This window comes from Mustelus asterias, unplaced genomic scaffold (genome assembly GCF_964213995.1).
Source record: "Mustelus asterias unplaced genomic scaffold, sMusAst1.hap1.1 HAP1_SCAFFOLD_618, whole genome shotgun sequence".
Lineage (NCBI taxonomy): Eukaryota > Metazoa > Chordata > Chondrichthyes > Carcharhiniformes > Triakidae > Mustelus > Mustelus asterias.
The window spans coordinates 65,001-82,019 of NW_027590567.1; the positions used below are offsets into that span (position 1 = coordinate 65,001).

At 50.9% G+C, this 17,019-nt stretch overlaps 1 protein-coding gene across 3 annotated transcripts in view; it reads left to right on the top strand.

Moving 5' to 3' along the window:
• LOC144487145 (mitogen-activated protein kinase kinase kinase kinase 3-like) overlaps nucleotides 1-17,019 on the top strand; it is a 66,419-nt gene that overhangs the window by 41,700 nt on the left and 7,700 nt on the right. For all 3 annotated transcript variants that reach the window (XM_078205204.1, XM_078205206.1, XM_078205205.1), the window contains exons 21-25: nucleotides 1,530-1,609; nucleotides 7,161-7,221; nucleotides 10,502-10,619; nucleotides 13,328-13,386; nucleotides 15,103-15,209. In XM_078205204.1, the coding sequence (XP_078061330.1) occupies nucleotides 1,530-1,609; nucleotides 7,161-7,221; nucleotides 10,502-10,619; nucleotides 13,328-13,386; nucleotides 15,103-15,209 (425 nt within the window). The remainder of the gene's footprint in view (nucleotides 1-1,529; nucleotides 1,610-7,160; nucleotides 7,222-10,501; nucleotides 10,620-13,327; nucleotides 13,387-15,102; nucleotides 15,210-17,019) is intronic.

Sequence of the window (17,019 nt, forward strand, 5' to 3'; positions counted from 1 at the left end):
CTACACCCCCTCCCTATCTCTGTAACCTCCCCCAGCCCCGACACCCCCTCCCTATCTCTGTAACCTCCTCCAGCCCCTACACCCCCTCCCTATCTCTGTAACCTCCTCCAGCCCCTACACCACCTCCCTATCTCTGTAACCTCCTCCAGGCCCTACACCCCCTCCCTATCTCTGTAACCTCCTCCAGCCCCTACACCACCTCCCTATCTCTGTAACCTCCTCCAGGCCCTACACCCCCTCCCTATCTCTGTAACCTCCTCTGGCCCCTACACCACCTCCCTATCTCTGTAACCTCCTCCAGGCCCTACACCCCCTCCCTATCTCTGTAACCTCCTCCAGCCCCTACACCCCCCCTCCCTATCTCTGTAACCTCCTCTGGCCCCTACACCACCTCCCTATCTCTGTAACCTCCTCCAGGCCCTACACCCCCTCCCTATCTCTGTAACCTCCTCCAGCCACTACGACGCTCCGAGATCTCTGCGCTCTTCCCCATTCCAGCCTCTTGAGCATCCCCTGATTCCCATCGCTCCGCCATTGGCGGCCGTGCCTTCAGCTGCATTGGGGGCCCTAAGCTCTGGAATTCCTCCCTAAACCTCTCCACCTCTCTGTCTCTCTCTTTCACTCATGTTCAAGCTCCATGATCCAGCTCGATATTCAGGGTCAGTGCTGAGGGAGCGCCGCACTGTGGGAGGGTCAGTGCTGAGGAAGCGCCGCACTGTGGGAGGGTCAGTGCTGAGGGAGCGCCGCACTGTGGGAGGGTCAGTGCTGAGGGAGCGCCGCACTGTGGGAGGGTCAGTGCTGAGGGAGTGCCGCAGTGTGGGAGGGTCAGTGCTGAGGGAGCGCCGCACTGTGGGAGGGTTAGTGCTGAGGGAGTGCCGCACTGTGGGAGGGTCAGTGCTGAGGGAGCGCTGCACTGTGGGAGGGTCAGTGCTGAGGGAGCGCCGCACTGTGGGAGCGTCAGTGCTGAGGGAGCGCCGTACAGTGGGAGGGTTAGTGCTGAGGGAGCGCCGCACTGTGGGAGGGTCAGTGCTGAGGGAGCGTCGCAGTGTGGGAGGGTCAGTGCTGAGGGAGATTCGCACTGTGGGAGCATCAGTGCTGAGAGAGTGCCGCACTGTGGGAGGGTCAGTGCTGAGGGAGCGCCGCACTGTGGGAGAGTCAGTGCTGAGGGAGCGCCGCACTGTGGGAGGGTCAGTGTTGAGGGAGCGCCGCACTGTGGGAGGGTCAGTGCTGAGGGAGCGCCGCACTGTGGGAGGGTCAGTGCTGAGGGAGCGCCGCACTGTGGGAGTGTGTGTGTGGGGGTCGGGGTGTGGCTGGGGGGGCTGGAGAGTTGGGCAGGGAGGGGGGACGGGGGGATCTGTGTTTCACTTTGGGACGTCCTGAGAGGCGGGGGGTTGGAGGGGGGTGGGGGATGCGCGGTGGAGGAGCGGGAGGGATGGGGGATGGCTTTAGTTCTCCTCTCGCTCTGGGCCGGTGTTTGGAGCGGGGGATTCTGGCGTTGGGGAAATAACGTGTTTTCATTCTCTCTGCAGATCAGTATTTAATTCTGGGAGCGGAAGAAGGAATCTACACGTTGAATCTGAATGAGCTCCACGAGGATACGATAGAAAAGGTAGAAGATCTCTCTCTCCCTCTCTCTCGTTTATCACTCTCCTTCATGACCCTTACCCTTTCCTCATGACCGATAATCAATTCAAACAGACTGGATTGGGTCGCCTCATTCGGTGCGTCGATAATTTCAGAGACTACAAATGGAATTCCTCTCCCCCAATCCTCTGGATAATCCTGACAATAAACCAGCCTCCCATCCATTGACTCCCATCCCATCTGGTTGTGTCACAGAATGGTCTGGGCTCCTGCTCTGCCCAAGACCACAAGGAACTACAAAAGGTCGTGAATGTGGCCCAATCCATCACACAAACCAGCCTCCCATCCATTGACTCTGTCTACACTTCCCGCTGCCTCGGGGAAAAGCAGCCGGCATAATCAAGGACCCCCACACACCCCCAGACATTCTCTCTTCCACCTTCTTCCTTCGGGAAAAAGATACAAAAGTCTGAGGTCACGTACCGACCGACTCAAGAACAGCTTCTTCCCTGCTGCCGTCAGACTTCTGAATGGACCTACCTCGCATTAAGTTGATCTTTCTCTACACCCTAGCTGTGACTGTAACACTACATTCTGCACTCTCTCCTTTCCTTCTCTATGAACGGTATGCTTTGTCTGTATAGCGAGCAAGAAACAATACTTTTCACTGTATCCCAATACATGTGACAATAATAAATCAAATCAAATCAAATCAATAAGCCCTCAACGTTGTCTTTAAGGTTTGATGCCACCGTTCTAACAATTCTGGATGGTCCACAGTTGATTTAAATTGTTTTATTCCTAAGCTATCCATAACCAAAGTTTAAAGGGAATATTAGGGGGGGCTTCTTCACGCAGAGAGTGGTGGGAGTGTGGAATGAGCTGCCGGATAAAGTGGTAAATGTAGAACATAGAACATTACAGCGCAGAACAGGCCCTTCGGCCCACGATGTTGCACCGACCAGTTAAAAAAAAAACTGTGACCCTCCAACCTAAACCAATTTCTTTTCGTCCATGAACCTATCTACGGATCTCTTAAACGCCCCCAAACTAGGCGCATTTACTACTGATGCTGGCAGGGCATTCCAATCCCTCACCACCCTCTGGGTAAAGAACCTACCCCTGACATCGGTTCTATAACTACCCCCCCTCAATTTAAAGCCATGCCCCCTCGTGCTGGATTTCTCCATCAGAGGAAAAAGGCTATCACTATCCACCCTATCTAAACCTCTAATCATCTTATATGTTTCAATAAGATCCCCTCTTAGCCGCCGCCTTTCCAGCGAAAACAATCCCAAATCCCTCAGCCTCTCCTCATAGGATCTCCCCTCCATACCAGGCAACATCCTGGTAAACCTCCTCTGCACCCTCTCCAAAGCCTCCACATCCTTCCTGTAATGTGGGGACCAGAACTGCACACAGTACTCCAAGTGCGGCCGCACCAGAGTTGTGTACAGTTGCAACATAACGCTACGACTCCTAAATTCAATCCCCCTACCAATAAACGCCAAGACACCATATGCCTTCTTAACAACCTTATCTACTTGATTCCCAACTTTCAGGGATCTATGCACACATACACCTAGATCCCTCTGCTCCTCCACACTATTCAAAGTCCTCCCGTTAGCCCTATACTCAACACATCTGTTATTCCTACCAAAGTGAATTACCTCACACTTCTCCGCATTAAACTCCATCCGCCACCTCTCGGCCCAACTTTGCAACCTGTCTAAGTCTTCCTGCAAACTACGACACCCTTCCTCACTGTCTACCACACCACCGACTTTGGTGTCATCAGCAAATTTGCTAATCCACCCAACTATACCCTCATCCAGATCATTAATAAATATTACAAACAGCAGTGGCCCCAAAACAGATCCCTGAGGTACACCACTTGTAACCGCACTCCATGATGAATATTTACTATCAACCACCACCCTCTGTTTCCTATCCGCTAGCCAATTCCTGATCCAATTTCCTAGATCACCCCCAATCCCATACATCTGCATTTTCTGCAGAAGCCTACCATGGTGAACCTTATCAAACGCCTTACTAAAATCCATATATACCACGTCCACTGCCTTGCCCCCATCCACCTCCTTGGTCACTTTCTCAAAAAACTCAATAAGGTTAGTAAGGCACGACCTACCTGCCACAAAACCATGCTGACTATCACCTATCAATTCATTACTCTCCAAATAACTATAAATCCTATCCCTTATAATTTTTTCCAACATCTTGCCGACAACAGAAGTGAGACTCACCGGTCTATAATTCCCGGGGAAGTCTCTGTTCCCCTTCTTAAACAATGGGACAACATTCGCTAACCTCCAATCTTCTGGTACTATACCAGAGGCCAACGACGACCTGAAGATCAGAGCCAGAGGCTCTGCAATCACTTCTCTTGCCTCCCAGAGAATCCTTGGATAAATCCCATCCGGACCAGGGGATTTATCTATTTTCAGACCCTCCAGAATATCCTGCACATCCTCCTTATCAACTGTAATACTGTCTATTCTACTCCCTTGCAACCCAGTGTCCTCCTCAGCTATATTCATGTCCCCTTGCGTGAACACCGAAGAGAAATATTGGTTCAATGCTTCACCAATCTCCTCCGGTTCCACACATAACTTCCCTCTGCCATCTATAACTGGCCCTAAACTTGCCCTAACCAACCTTCTGTTCTTGACATACCTATAGAACGCCTTAGGATTCTCTTTAACCCTATCCGCCAAAGTCTTCTCATGTCCCCTTTTAGCCCTTCTAAGCTCGCTCTTCAACTCCCTCTTAGCCAATCTAAAGCTTTCTAGTGCACTACCCGAGTGCTCACGTCTCATCCGAACATAAGCCTCCTTTTTCTTTTTAACCAACAAAGAAACTTTTTTGGTGCACCACGGTTCCCTAGCCCTACCAATTCCTCCTTGCCTGACAGGGACATACCTATCACAGACTCGCAGTAGCTGCTCCTTGAAAAAACTCCACATGTCGGACGTTCCCAGTCCCTGTAATCTCCTAGTCCAACCTATGTTTCCTAATTCTCTCCTAATAGCCTCATAATTACCCTTCCCCCAGCTAAAACCACTGGCCCGAGGTTCATGCCTATCCCTTTCCATCACTAAGGTGAACGTAACCGAATTGTGGTCACTATCACCAAAATGCACACCAACTTCCAAGTCTAGCACCTGGTCTGGCTCATTTCCCAGCACCAGATCCAATATAGCCTCACCTCTAGTTGGCCTGTCTACATACTGAGTCAAAAAACCTTCCTGCACGCTTTGAACAAAAACTGACCCCTCTAACGAGCTAGAGCTATAACAATTCCAGTCAATATTAGTCAAGTTAAAATCCCCCATAACAATTGCCCTATTACTTTCACTCCTAAGCAGGATTGACTCCGCAATCCTTTCCTCAACCTCTCTAGAACTTTTAGGAGGTCTATAAAAGACTCCCAACAGGGTGACCTCTCCTCTCCTATTTCTAATCTCCGCCCATACTACCTCAACAGATAAGTCCTCATCAAACCTCCTCTCTGACACTGTGATACAATCTCTGACCAATAATGCTACCCCTCCCCCTCTTCTACCTCCTTCCCTACTTCGACTAAAACATTTGAACCCCGGGACCTGCAGCATCCATTCCTGCCCCTGCTCTATCCATGTCTCTGAAATAGCCACAACATCGAAGTCAACATGTGGGGTCACTTTTAACATTTAAGAAAAACTTGGACGGGTTCATGGATGAGAGGGGTGTGGAGGGATATGGTCCAAGTGCAGGTCAGTGGGACTAGGCAGAAAATTGTTCGGCACAGACAAGAAGGGCCAAAAGGCCTGTTTCTGAGCTGTAATTTTCTATGGTTCGATAACCTCCTTGAATAACTTTGAGGCAAAATGTGACCCTTGATCTGATTGTATTTCTGTGGTTAGTCCAGAATCTCGTAAAAAAAATTGAACTCCTCTGCAATCCTTTTCGCTGTAGTGTTGCCTCATGGACTGGCCTCTGGAAACCTGGGAGACACACCTTACAGAGTCACTATTGATTCCCACTCTTTGTTCCGGGGGGAGGGTCCTACGCAATCAATTAAGACCCTTGTAAAGTTGTCATGACTCAGTCAGGCCATTGATTGGCCTATTCGAGTATGCACTCCCTGATTAAGGGGTTCCTGGGCCTGACAAGGCGAGCCATCAACAGGTCCAGGCAGCGGGCGATCGTGGGGGTCGTCCAATCCGACTGTCTGCCCCTCTACCGCGGCTATATCCACGGCCGGGTGTCCCTGGAGAAGGAGCATGCGGTGTCCACGGGCACAGTCGACGCCTTCCGTGCCCTCTGGGCGCCGCAGGGACTGGGGTGTATTATCGACCCCGGTAATCACCTTTTGATTTAGTGTTTTAAGTTTTCTCTCCGCTTTGCTTTTTGTTTCGGGCGGTTCCCCTCCTTTTAGGGAGCTGCCCCTTTTTTGAGTTGTTCCTGAGTTGGTTTGATTTGGTTGGACAACAAAAGATGTCCCTGATGAAGGAGTCAATGGATGGGCCAATCAGGGAGTCTTCCCCTTGTATTTAACCGGGCGTGCCAGTTCCTCTGGCACTCCCGAGGGTAGACTGCTGACTGCGAGCACTCTGTGTACTGCTGTTGGAATTGTAAAATAAAGGGATTTTGGTGACGGGACTTCTGCCTCCCAAGACTTAGAGTCATAAGAACATAAGAACACAAGAAATAGGAGCAGGAGTAGGCCATCTAGCCCCTTGAGCCTGCCCCGCCATTCAATAAGATCATGGCTGATCTGAAGTGGATCAGTTCCACTTACCCGCCTGATCCCTATAACCCCTAATTCCCTTACCGATCAGGAATCCATCTATCCGTGATTCAAACATATTCAACGAGGTAGCCTCCACCACTTCAGTGAGCAGAGAATTCCAGAGATTCACCATCCTCTGAGAGAAGAAGTTCCTCCTCAACTCTGTCCTCAACTGACCCCCCTTTATTTTGAGGCTGTGCCCTCTAGTTCTAGCTTCCTTTCTAAGTGGAAAGAATCTCTCCACTTCTACCCTATCCAGCCCCTTCATTATCTTATAGGTCTCTATAAGATCCCCCCTCAGCCTTCTAAATTCCAATGAGCACAAACCCAATCTGCTCAGTCTCTCCTCACAATCAACACCCCTCATCTCTGGTATCAACCTGGTGAACATTCTCTGCACTCCCTCCAAGGCCAATATATCCTTCCGTAAATAAGGGGACCAATACTGCACACAGTATTCCAGCTGCGGCCTCACCAATGCCCTGTACAGATGCAGCAAGACATCCCTGCTTTTATATTCTATCCCCCTTGGTCACTCACCATCCCGACTTGGAAATGTATCGGCCATTCCTTCACTGTGGAAGGAGCCTTGGTGAGTCGCTGCGGGGCATCTTGTAGATGGTACACACGGCTGTCACTGTGCGTCGGTGGTGGAGGGAGTGAGTGTTGTGGATGGGGTGCTGATTAAGCGGATGGTGTGAACCTTCCTGATCTGCAGTCGGTGAGCAGAGACAGTGAATCTCTTGATGCCAGTGGCCTTGACTTTTCATTCCTTTTCCCACAGCTGCTCCCTCAGAGATGTTCCTGGCTGTTTGTCCTGAACAATGTCCTGATGTCCGTCACCGGTGAGTATTACATAGAAGCTAGGAGGAGGCCATTCGGCCCATCAAGCCTGCTCTGCCATTCATCACCATCATGGCTGATCATCCAACTCAATAGCCTAATCCTGCTTTCTCCCCATAACCTTTGATCCCATTCGCCCCCAAGTGCTATATCCAGCCGCCTCTTGAATACATTCAATGTTTTGGCGTCAACTACTTCCTGTGGGAATGAATTCCACAGGCTCACCGGGTGAAGAAATGTCTCCCCACCTCCGTCCCAAATGGTCTACCCCGAATCCTCAGACTGTGACCCCCTGGACTCCCCCACCATCGGGAACATCCTCCCTGCATCTACCCTGTCCAGTCCTGTTAGAATTTTATAAGTCTCTATGAGATTTCCCCCTCATTGGTCTGAACTCCAGTGAAAACAATCCTAACCTGGTCAATCTCTCCTCATACATCAGTCCCGCCATCCCCGGAATCGGCCTGGTAAACCTTCGCTGCACTCCCTCGAGAGCAAGAACATCCTTCCTCAGAAAAGGAGACCAAAACTGCACACAATACTCTAGGTGTGGCCTCACCAAGGCCCTGTATAATTGCAACAACACATCCCTGCTCCTGTACTCGAAACCTCTCGCAATGAAGGCCAACATACCATTTGCCTTCTTTACCGCCTGCTGCCCCTGCATGCTTACCTTCAGCGACTGGTGCACAAGGACACCCAGGTCCCGCTGCACACTCCCCCTCTCCCAATTTACAGCTATTCAGGTAGTAATCTGCCTTCTTGTTTTTGCTTCCAAAGTGGATAACGTCACATTGGGCCAGTGGGCTGACGAATGGCAGATGGAGTTTAATTTAGATAAATGCGAGGTGATGCATTTTGGTAGATTGAACCAGGGCAGGACTTACTCAGTTAATGGTAGGGCATTGGGGAGAGTTACAGAACAAAGAGATCTCGGGGTACAGGTTCATAGCTCCTTGAAAGTGGAGTCACAGGTGGACAGAGTGGTGAAGAAGGCATTCGGCACGCTTGGTTTCATTGGTCAGAACATTGAATACAGGAGTTGGGACGTCTTGTTGAAGTTGTACAAGACATTGGTAAGGCCACACTTGGAATACTGTGTACAGTTCTGGTCACCCTATTATAGAAAGGATATTATTAAACTAGAAAGAGTGCAGAAAAGATTTACTGGGATGCTACCGGGACTTGATGGTTTGAGTTATAAGGAGAGGCTGGATAGACTGGGACTTTTTTCTCTGGAGCGTAGGAGGCTGAGGGGTGATCTTATAGAGGTCTATAAAATAATGAGGGGCACAGATCAGCTAGACAGTCAATATCTTTTCCCAAAGGTAGGGGAGTCTAAAATTAGAGGGCATAGGTTTAGGGTGAGAGGGGAGAGATACAAAAGGGTCCAGAGGGGCAGTTTTTTCACACAGAGGGTGGTGAGTGTCTGGAACGAGCTGCCAGAGGCAGTAGTAGAGGCGGGTACAATTTTGTCTTTTAAAAAGCGTTTAGACAGTTACATGGGTACGATGGGTACAGAGGGATATGGGCCAAACGCGGGCAATTGGGATTAGCTTCAAGGTTTTAACAAAGTGGCGTCATGGACAAGTTGGGCCGAAGGGCCTGTTTCCATGCTGTAAACCTCTATGACTCTATTTATTCTTGTACCCCTCCTAATTGCCCCTCGGGAGGGCGGCTGCTGTCGATGGTGCCCCCGTGCCCCACCCCACACCCTGTGATGGGCTGAATGATTCAATGATTGCTGTATCTCTCAGCACTGGGCAACCCCTCGTCATTCGACTGCTCAACTGAGTCTCATTGGCGATCGGGGTCCTGTCAAACCTTTCCATCATCGTAACCGCGGCTTGCCTGCTTGTTGGGGTTGTGTTCAAATCCATTTTCAATGTTGTCATAAGCCCAGAAGACAGAGGGGCATAATTAGGCCGTTTGGCCCATCGAGTCTGTCCCACCATTCGATCAGGTTACCATGCAAATTCAGTCAGCAGCAAGGAAGGCAAATGCAGTGTTCGCATTCATGCCGAGAGGGCTAGAATACAAGAGCAGGGATGCACTTCTGAGGCTCTGGTCAGACCCCATTTGGAGTATTGTGAGCAGTTTTGGGCCCTGTATCTAAGGAAGGATGTGCCGGCCTTGGAAAGGGCCCAGAGGAGGTTCACAAGAATGATCCCAGGAATGAAGAGCTTGTCGTATGAGGAACGGTTGAGGACTCTGGGTCTGTACTCGTTGGAGTTTAGAAGGATGAGGGGGGGATCTTATTGAAACTTACAGGATACTGCGAGGCCTGGATAGAGTGGACGTGGAGAGGATGTTTCCACCAGTAGGAAAAACTAGAACCAGAGGGAACGCAACCTCAGGCTAAAGGGACGATCCTTTAAAACAGAGATGAGGAGGAATTTCTTCAGCCAGAGAGTGGTGAATCTGTGGAACTCTTTGCCGCAGAAGGATATGGAGGCCGGGTCATTGAGTGTCTTTAAGACAGAGATAGATAGGTTCTTGATTAATAAGGGGATCAGGGGTTATGGGGAAAAGGCAGGAGAATGGGGATGAGAAAAATATCAGCCACGATTGAATGACAGAGCAGACTCGATGGGCCGAGTGGCCTAATTCTGCTCCTATGTCTTATGGTCTTATAGGTCTGATACATTTCTCAACTCCATTCTCCCGCCTTTTCCCCGTAACCTTTGATCCCCTTACCAATCCATCTCTGTCTTAAAAACACATGATTTGATTTGATTTATTATTGTCACATTGGGATACAGTGAAAAGTATTGTTTCTTGCGCGCTATACAAACAAAGCATACCGTTCATAGAGAAGGAAAGGAGAGAGTGCGGAATGTAGTGTTACAGTCACAGCTAGGGTGTAGAGAAAGATCAACTTAATGCGAGGTAGGTCCATTCAAAAGTCTGACGGCAGCAGGGAAGAAGCTGTTCTTGAGTCGGTAGGTGCGTGACCTCAGACTTTTGTGAAATGTTGAATGGTGGAGCAGGCTCGAGGGGCCAGATGGCCTCCTCCTGCTCCTGGTTCTCAGGTCCCCGTTGGAGCAGAGTGCTCCCTGTGACTCGGTTAAGGGAGCTCCGCCGATCAGAGTTGTGTAGACATGGCGGGAGCAGGGGGTGGCCGGGGCTATTGGGGTGAGGGGAGACACGGATACCTGGCAGTGTTGGGGTGAAGTTGGGTGTGTGTTGTGGGGTAGAGAGCGGTGCTGTGTTGTGTGTTCTGGGGGGGGGTGTGTTAGTGTTCTGTTAGTGATCGCTGTCTCTCTCTCTCTCATTTCGCAGGTAAATCGTTGCAGCTGTACTCACACAACCTGGTGACGCTATTTGACCAGAAAAAGAACACACACAACCTGCATATCTCACTCCCTGCCAACAAACTCACTGACAGAATCATTCCCAAGTAAGGAATACTTTCAGCCTCGCGGTCCTCCCCTCTCTCTCCCTCCATCCCAAACTCTCTCCATCACGTTGAACCTGTCCTGGTCCCCCCCACGCCGACACTATAGTTACGAAAGCCCCGCCAACGCCTCTACTTTCTCAGAAGACGAAGGAAATTTGGAATGTCCGCAACGACTCACCAACTTTTACAGATGCCCCATAGAAAGCATTCTTTCTGGTTGTATCACAGCTTGGTATGGGGCTCCTGCTCTGACCAAGACCGCAAGAAACTACAAAAGGTTGTGAATGTAGCCCAATCCATCACGCAAACCAGCCTCCCATCCATTGACTCTGTCTACACTTCCCGCTGCCTCGGGGAAAAGCAGCCAGCATAATCAAGGACCCCCACGCACCCCGGACATTCTCTCTTCCACCTTCTTCTGTCAGGAAAAAGATACAAAAGTCTGAGGACACGTACCGACCGACTCAAGAACAGCTTCTTCCCTGCTGCCATCAGACTTATTTGATTAATTAAGTTGATCTTTCTCTACACCCTAGCTATGACTGTAACACTACATTCTGCACTCTCTCCTTTCCTTCTCTATGAACGGTATGCTTTGTCTGTACAGCGCGCAAGAAACAATACTTTTCACTGTACGTTAATACATGTGACAATAGTAAATCAAATCAAATCTCTGCGCTGTCCTCCTCCATTCCATTCCCTCTTTGTCATTTCTCACAATCTCCTTGACTTGCCCCCTCCTCACTCTCCTCTTCACCCTCCCTGAACAGCGTCCCTTCAGCCCACATCCTCTCCTATCTCATTGTTCCCAAAACCATGCAATCGCACACTGGCCTCCATCCGTCAGGGCGCTGAGTACAGGAGTTGGGACATTATGTTCCAGTTGTATCGGTCGCTGGTGAGGCCACACTTGGGAGTATTGTGTACAGTTTTGGTCACCCTGTTACAGGAAAGACATTGAGAAACTGGAAAGAGTGCAGTGACGATATTGCCAGGATGTTCGGATGTTGCCAGGATGTTAGGGCGGCACAGTGGCACAGTGGTTAGCACTGCTGCCTCTCAGTGCCAGGAACCTGGGTTCCATTCCTGGCTTGGGTCACTGTCTGTGTGGAGTTTGCACGTTCTCCCTGTGTCTGCATGGGTTTCCTCTGGGTGCTCCGGTTTCCTCCCACAGTCCAAAGATGTGTGTTGTGTGGATTGGCCATGCTAAATTGCCCCTTAGTGTCCAAAGATGTGCTGGTTAGGTGGATTGGCCATGCTAAATTTCCCCTTAGTGTCCAAAGATGTGCGGGTTAGGTGGATTGGCCATGCTAAATTGCCCCTTAGTGTCCAAAGGTGTGCAGGTTAGGTGGATTGGCCATGCTAAATTGCCCCTTAGTGTCCAAAGGTGTGCAGGTTAGGTGGATTGGCCATGCTAAATTTCCCCTTAGTGTCCAAAGATGTGCAGGTTAGGTGGATTGGCCATGCTAAATTGCCCCTTAGTGTCCAAAGGTGTGCAGGTTAGGTGGATTGGCCATGCTAAATTGCCCCTTAGTGTCCAAAGGTGTGCAGGTTAGGTGGATTGGCCATGCTAAATTGCCCCTTAGTGTCCAAAGATGTGCTGGTTAGGTGGATTGGCCATGCTAAATTGCCCCTTAGTGTCCAAAGATGTGCAGGTTAGGTGGATTGGCCATGCTAAATTGCCCCTTAGTGTCCAAAGATGTGCAGGTTAGGTGGATTGGCCATGCTAAATTGCCCCTTAGTGTCCAAAGATGTGCAGGTTAGGTGGATTGGCCATGCAAAATTGCCCCTTAGTGTCAGGGGGACTAGCAGGGTAAATGCATGGGGTTATTGGGATAGGGCCTGGGTGGGATTGTGGTCGGTGCAGCCCTGATGGGCCGAATAGCCTCCTTCTGCACTGTCGGGATTCTATGATTCTACTGGGCCTGAGTTATAGGGAGTGGTTGGCCAGGCGAGGGTTTCATTCCTCGGAAGGTAGGAGAATGAGGGGGTGACCTTATTGAGGCGAATAAAATCATGAGGGGCAGAGATAGGATGAACGCACAGAGTCTTTCCCCAGGGAAGGGGAATTGAAAACTAGAGGGCGTAGGTTAGAGGTGAGAGTGGAAAGGGACCAGGGGGCAACTTCTTCACGCAGAGGGTGGTGCGGATATGGAATGAGCTGCCAGGGGAAGTGATTGAGGCGGGTTCAATAGCAACATTTAAGAAGCATTGGATAAGGACATGCATGGGAAAGGATTGAGGGATAGGGGGCCAATGCGGGCAATTGGGACTAACTAGGAGTAAGTTTTTATTTATTAGTCACAAGTAAGGCTTACATTAACACTGCAATGAAGTTACTGTGAAATTCCCCTAGTCGCCACAGTCCAGCGCCTGTTCGGGTCAATGCGCCCTAACCAGCACGTCTTTCGGACTGTGGGAAGAAACCGGAGCACCCGGAGGAAACCCACGCAGACACGGGGAGAATGTGCAAACTCCACACAGACAGTGACCCAAGCCGGGAATCGAACCTAGGTCCCTGGCGCTGTGAGGCAGCAGTGCTAACCCACTGTGCTACTGTCCTGGGTTGGGCCGAAGGGCCTGTTTCCGTGCTGTATTACTCAATCATCCTAATCTCTCACCTTCCTTTGACCAGCTGGGAGTTTGAAAGAAACCTGTGCTGTAGCGAGACAGAGACTAACCAAACGGATTCTCTGTTTCTATTACAGAAAGTTTGCTCCCTCCTTGAAAATCCCTGACACTAAAGGCTGTCGGAAATGCTGCGTAGGTAAGAAGGTTGTGGAGGGACCCTCGCCAACAAGAAAGAAGGTCTTCCAACTCCCCTGTCCTGCCACCCTGTTAGTCCATAGAGCAACCCCTCGATTAGATTCCAGTCTGTAACTCACTCCCGGGTATCTGTTATTCTATATATAAACCACCCCGAACCCCTCGATTAGATTCCAGTCTGTAACTCACTCCCGGGTATCTGTTATTCTATATATAAACCACACTGAACCCCTCGATTAGATTCCAGTCTGTAACTCACTCCCGGGTATCTGTTATTCTATATATAAACCACACTGAACCCCTCGATTAGATTCCAGTCTGTAACTCACTCCCGGATATCTGTTATTCTATATATAAACCACCCCGAACCCCTCGATTAGATTCCAGTCTGTAACTCACTCCCGGATATCTGTGATTCTATATATAAACCATCCCAAACCCCTCGATTAGATTCCAGTCTGTAACTCACTCCCGGGTATCTGTTATTCTATATATAAACCACCCCAAACCCCTCGATTAGATTCCAGTCTGTAACTCACTCCCGGGTATCTGTTATTCTATATATAAACCACCCCGAGCCCCTCGATTAGATTCCAGTCTGTAACTCACTCCCGGGTATCTGTTATTCTATATATAAACCACCCCAAACCCCTCGATTAGATTCCAGTCTGTAACTCACTCCCGGGTATCTGTTATTCTATATATAAACCACACCGAACCCCTCGATTAGATTCCAGTCTGTAACTCACTCCCGGGTATCTGTTATTCTATATATAAACCACCCCAAACCCCTCGATTAGATTCCAGTCTGTAACTCACTCCCGGGTATCTGTTATTCTATATATAAACCACCCCGAACCCCTCGATTAGATTCCAGTCTATAACTCACTCCCAGGTATCTTTTCCAGATATAAACCACCCCAAACCCCTCGATTAGATTCCAGTCTGTAACTCACTCCCGGGTATCTGTGTTATTCTATATGTAAACCACCCCGAACCCCTCGATTAGATTCCAGTCTGTAACTCACTCCTGGGTACCTGTTATTCTATATATAAACCATCCCGAACCCCTCGATTAGATTCCAGTCTGTAACTCATTCCCGGGTATCTGTTATTCTATATATAAACCACCCCGAACCCCTCGATTAGATTCCAGTCTGTAACTCACTCCCGGGTATCTGTTATTCTATATATAAACCACCCCGAACACCTCGATTAGATTCCAGTCTGTAACTCACTCCCGGGTATCTGTTACTCTATATATAAACCACTCTGAACCCCTCGATTAGATTCCAGTCTGTACCTCACTCCCGGAGATCTGTTATTTATATATAAACCACCCCGAACCCCTCGATTAGATTCCAGTCTGTAACTCACTCCCGGGTATCTGTTATTCTATATATAAACCACCCCGAGCCCCTCGATTAGATTCCAGTCTGTAACTCACTCCTCGGTATCTGTTATTCTATATATAAACCACCCTGAACCCCTCGATTAGATTCCAGTCTGCAACTCACTCCCGGGTATCTGTGAGTCTATATATAAACCACTCCGAACCCCTCAATTAGATTCCAGTCTGTACCTCACTCCTGGGTATCTGTTATTCTATATATAAACCACCCCGAACCCCTCGATTAGATTCCAGTCTGTAACTCACTCCCGAGTATCTGGGGCATTGCTGTGGATTTGATTGTGGCTCTCTGTTTGTTTGCTGCAGTGAGGAATCCCTATACAAAGTGTACCTTTCTGTGTGGTGTCCTGGACAGCGCCATTATTATGTTCCAGTGGTATGAGCCACTCCAGAAATTCATGCTTCTCAAAAAGGTAAACTTTATCTTTCGCTGCACTGTGGGAGGGTCAGTGCTGAGGGAGCGCCGCACTGTGGGAGGGTCAGTGCTGAGGGAGCGCCGCACTGTGGGAGGGTCAGTGCCAAGGGAGCGCCGCACTGTGGGAGGGTCAGTGCCGAGGGAGCGCCGCACTGTGGGAGGGTCAGTGCCGAGGGAGCGCCACACTGTGGGAGGGTCAGTGCCGAGGGAGCGCCGCACTGTGGGAGGGTCAGTGCCGAGGGAGCGCCGCACTGTGGGAGGGTCAGCGCTGAGGGAGCGCCGCACTGTGGGAGGGTCAGTGCTGAGGGAGCGCTGCACTGTGGGAGGGTCAGTGCTGAGGGAGCACCGCACTGTGGGAGGGTCAGTGCTGAGGGAGCACTGCACTGTGGGAGGGTCAGTGCTGAGGGAGCGCCGCACTGTGGGAGAGTCAGTGCTGAGGGAGCGCCGCACTGTGGGAGGGTCAGTGCTGAGAGAGCGCCGCACTGTGGGAGGGTCAGTGCTGAAGGAGCGCCGCACTGTGGTAGGGTCAGTGCTGAGGGAGCACCGCACTGTGGGAGGGTCAGTGCTGAGGGAGCGCTGCACTGTGGGAGGGTCAGTGCTGGGGGAGCGCCGCACTGTGGGAGGGTCAGTGCTGAGGGAGCCCCGCACTGTGGGAGGGTCAGTGCTGGGGGAGCGCCGCACTGTGGGAGGGTCAGTGCTGAGGGAGCGCCGCACTGTGGGAGGGTCAGTGCTGAGGGAGTGCCGCACTGTGGGAGAGTCAGTGCTGAGGGAGTGCCGCACTGTGGGAGGGTCAGTGCTGAGGGAGCGCCGCACTGTGGGAGGGTCAGTGCTGAGGGAGTGCCGCACTGTGGGAGAGTCAGTGCTGAGGGAGTGCCGCACTGTGGGAGGGTCAGTGCTGAGGGAGCGCCGCACTGTGGGAGGGTCAATGCTGAGGGAGCGCCGCACTGTGGGAGGGTCAGTGCTGAGGGAGCGCCGCACTGTGGGAGGGTCAGTGCTGAGGGAGCGCCGCACTGTGGGAGGGTCAGTGCTGAGGGAGCGTCGCACTGTGGGAGGGTCAGTGCTGAGGGAGCGCCGCACTGTGGGAGGGTCAGTGCTGAGGGAGCGCCGCACTGTGGGAGGGTCAGTGTTGAGGGAGCGCCGCACTGTGGGAGGGTCAGTGCTGAGGGAGCGCCGTACTGTCAAAGATCACAGCCTTAGGATAAGGGGTCGGATGTTTTAGATTGGGATGAGGAGGAAGGGGGCGGCTTCGTGGCACAGTGGTCAGCACTGCTGCCTCACAGCACCAGGGACCCGGGTTCGATTCCTGGCTTGGGTCACTGTCTGTGCGGAGTCTGCACGTTCTCCCCGTATCTGCATGGGATTCTTCCAGATGCTCCAGTTTCCTCTCACACTCCAAAGAGGTGCGGGTTAGGTGGATTGGCCGTGCTAAATTGCCCCTTAGTGTCCAGAGGTGTGGGGGTTAGATGGATTGGCCATGCTAAGTTGCTCCCTAGTGTCCAAAGATGTGTAGGTTAGGTGGATTGGCCATGCTAAATTGTCCCTTAGTGTCCAAAGATGTGTAGGTTAGGTGGATTGGCCATGTTAAATTGTCCCTTAGTGTCCAAAGATGTGCGGGTTAGGTGGATTGGCCATGTTAAATTGTCCCTTAGTGTCAGGAGGATTAGCAGGGTAAATATGTGGGGTTACGGGAATAGGGCCTGGGTGGGATTGTGGTCGGTGCAGACTCGATGGGCCGAATGGCCTCTTTCTGCACTGCAGGGATTCTATGAATGTCTTCAGCCAGAGGGTGGTGAACCTTTGGAATTCTC